General features: G+C 35.9%; 1 protein-coding gene across 1 annotated transcript; it reads left to right on the forward strand.

Annotated features, from left to right (window-relative positions):
• Positions 1 to 410: 410 nt before the first annotated feature.
• Positions 411 to 1408, forward strand: CBG20505 (the record flags this gene model as incomplete). The annotated part of the gene is made up of 3 exons (XM_002646573.1): positions 411 to 526; positions 577 to 1079; positions 1128 to 1408. The coding sequence occupies 3 exons, from the start codon at positions 411 to 413 to the stop codon at positions 1406 to 1408; spliced, it is 900 nt and encodes a 299-aa protein (XP_002646619.1).
• Between the last annotated feature and the right edge of the window lie 344 nt (positions 1409 to 1752).

Genomic DNA, 1752 nt, shown 5'->3' on the forward strand with positions numbered 1-1752 from the left:
TGGCAAAAATTTTGACTTATTTTTTCCTTTTTATCGGTTTTTTCGCGGTTTTGACCGTTTTTTCACCATTTGACCGTTTTTTCACCATGAAACTATTGGGTAAAAAAACGGCCAAAACCGCGAAAAATCGATAAAAAGGAAAAAAATAAGACAAAAATTTTGCGAGAATATTCATTGTTGGGTTACGGTAGCACTCGTTTGCCGGCTGTGTTTTCGAAAATTCTCCTTGAAATACGGTGGCCTAACTTGTGTGAAAATTCGGCCACAACTACAATTTTCTTGCACAAGAATAATATACCACCTTTAACATGCTAAGGTTACTGTAGTTCAAAATTTTTCATCAGTTTTTCTCAATTTCGCACTATTTATTTCGAAACAGAAAATTTACAGAATATATCGTCGCCATCAGAATGTCGTTCGACAAAGGAAAAAAGTTCGTTATCAAGCATGTTTTCGAAAATGTGAAAAGTCTTACATCTGACGAATTCGCGAATGGGACCGTCGAGAAGCATTTCGATGCATTTTGGTAAACAATTATCGATTTCGTGAGTAAAAAATCGTTTTAAAAGGTTTCAGGAAAATTCGACTATTCAAACATAACAATGGCGATATAACTCCATCTTTATTTTGTGATAGCTTTGAGACTGGCCATTGGTCAATTAGCACAACGTGCGATGTACTTGTTAACGGAAAACCATTCAAAACTGGACTGAAATTCGAGTTCGGAGAAAATAGTACCAATTTGAATTACTGGTACATTTTCAAAAAGGATTTCCACAAATATAGAATCAAGGACAGTGCCAGAGTTGAATTCCATGTGAAAATCGATAAAATGGTTGGATCGTTTCGGAGTTTCGATGATGACGTGTCAAAAGATTCATCTGATGTCGTTTTAGTCGTCGAAGATCAAAAATTCTATGTTTGCAAAACGTATTTATCCTACCACTCCGCATACTTCAAATCTCTTTTTTCTGAAAATCCCGAAGAATCTGAACAATCGATCATCGAGTTGAAGGATATCGAATTGGTTGACTTTCACATCTTTCTTGGCATTATTTACGGATTTCTAGCTGTCAAAGGTTTTTTTATTAGCAGTAGTATTTTTTTGAAATATGCGAATTTTGCAGGCTCAAATGTTCAAAATCTGCTGAAACTGGCCGACTTCTTCGCTGCTAAAATTGTCATGGAGAGATGTGAAATGTTTTTGATGTCAACCTCTTCAAAAAATGACGTCGTTGAAAAATTTCAATTGTCGCTCAAATATAAAATGGATAATTTGAAGAACAAGTGTCTGTCGGAAATGAACAAGAAAACCGATTTTGTTGGATTGGCACCTGAAAATTCGGACGATTACAGCACCGAAACTTGGAAGCAGCTCTATTTGAAAGCTGCTAATTTTATCAAATAACTTGAATTTGGTTTTTTTTCGTTTTTTGTTTCAATAAAGTTCCGTTTACAATGTTGAGAGTTGCCTAACGCTCACTATTATTCTGGTACAATAAAAATCGGAGCTGTGAAAGGGGAACACTGGTGGCCGTAGCCGAAAGCCCCACGACGACAACTACCGTACCCTAAAACACTTTACTGTCCTTAAAGGGGGAATCCGACCAAAAATTTTTTTTGTATTAAAATGTTTCAAAAGTTATCTATTTTACGAATATTATTGCGAAAAAATTCGAGAAATCCGAAATCCCCGAAAAACGCCGTTGAAAGTGAAAAAAATTCAAAAAAGGTGCCGCCGAGGGACGAGGA

This window comes from Caenorhabditis briggsae (assembly GCF_000004555.2).
Source record: "Caenorhabditis briggsae complete genome, chrI, whole genome shotgun sequence".
In the NCBI taxonomy this organism is placed as follows: Eukaryota; Metazoa; Nematoda; class Chromadorea; order Rhabditida; family Rhabditidae; genus Caenorhabditis; species Caenorhabditis briggsae.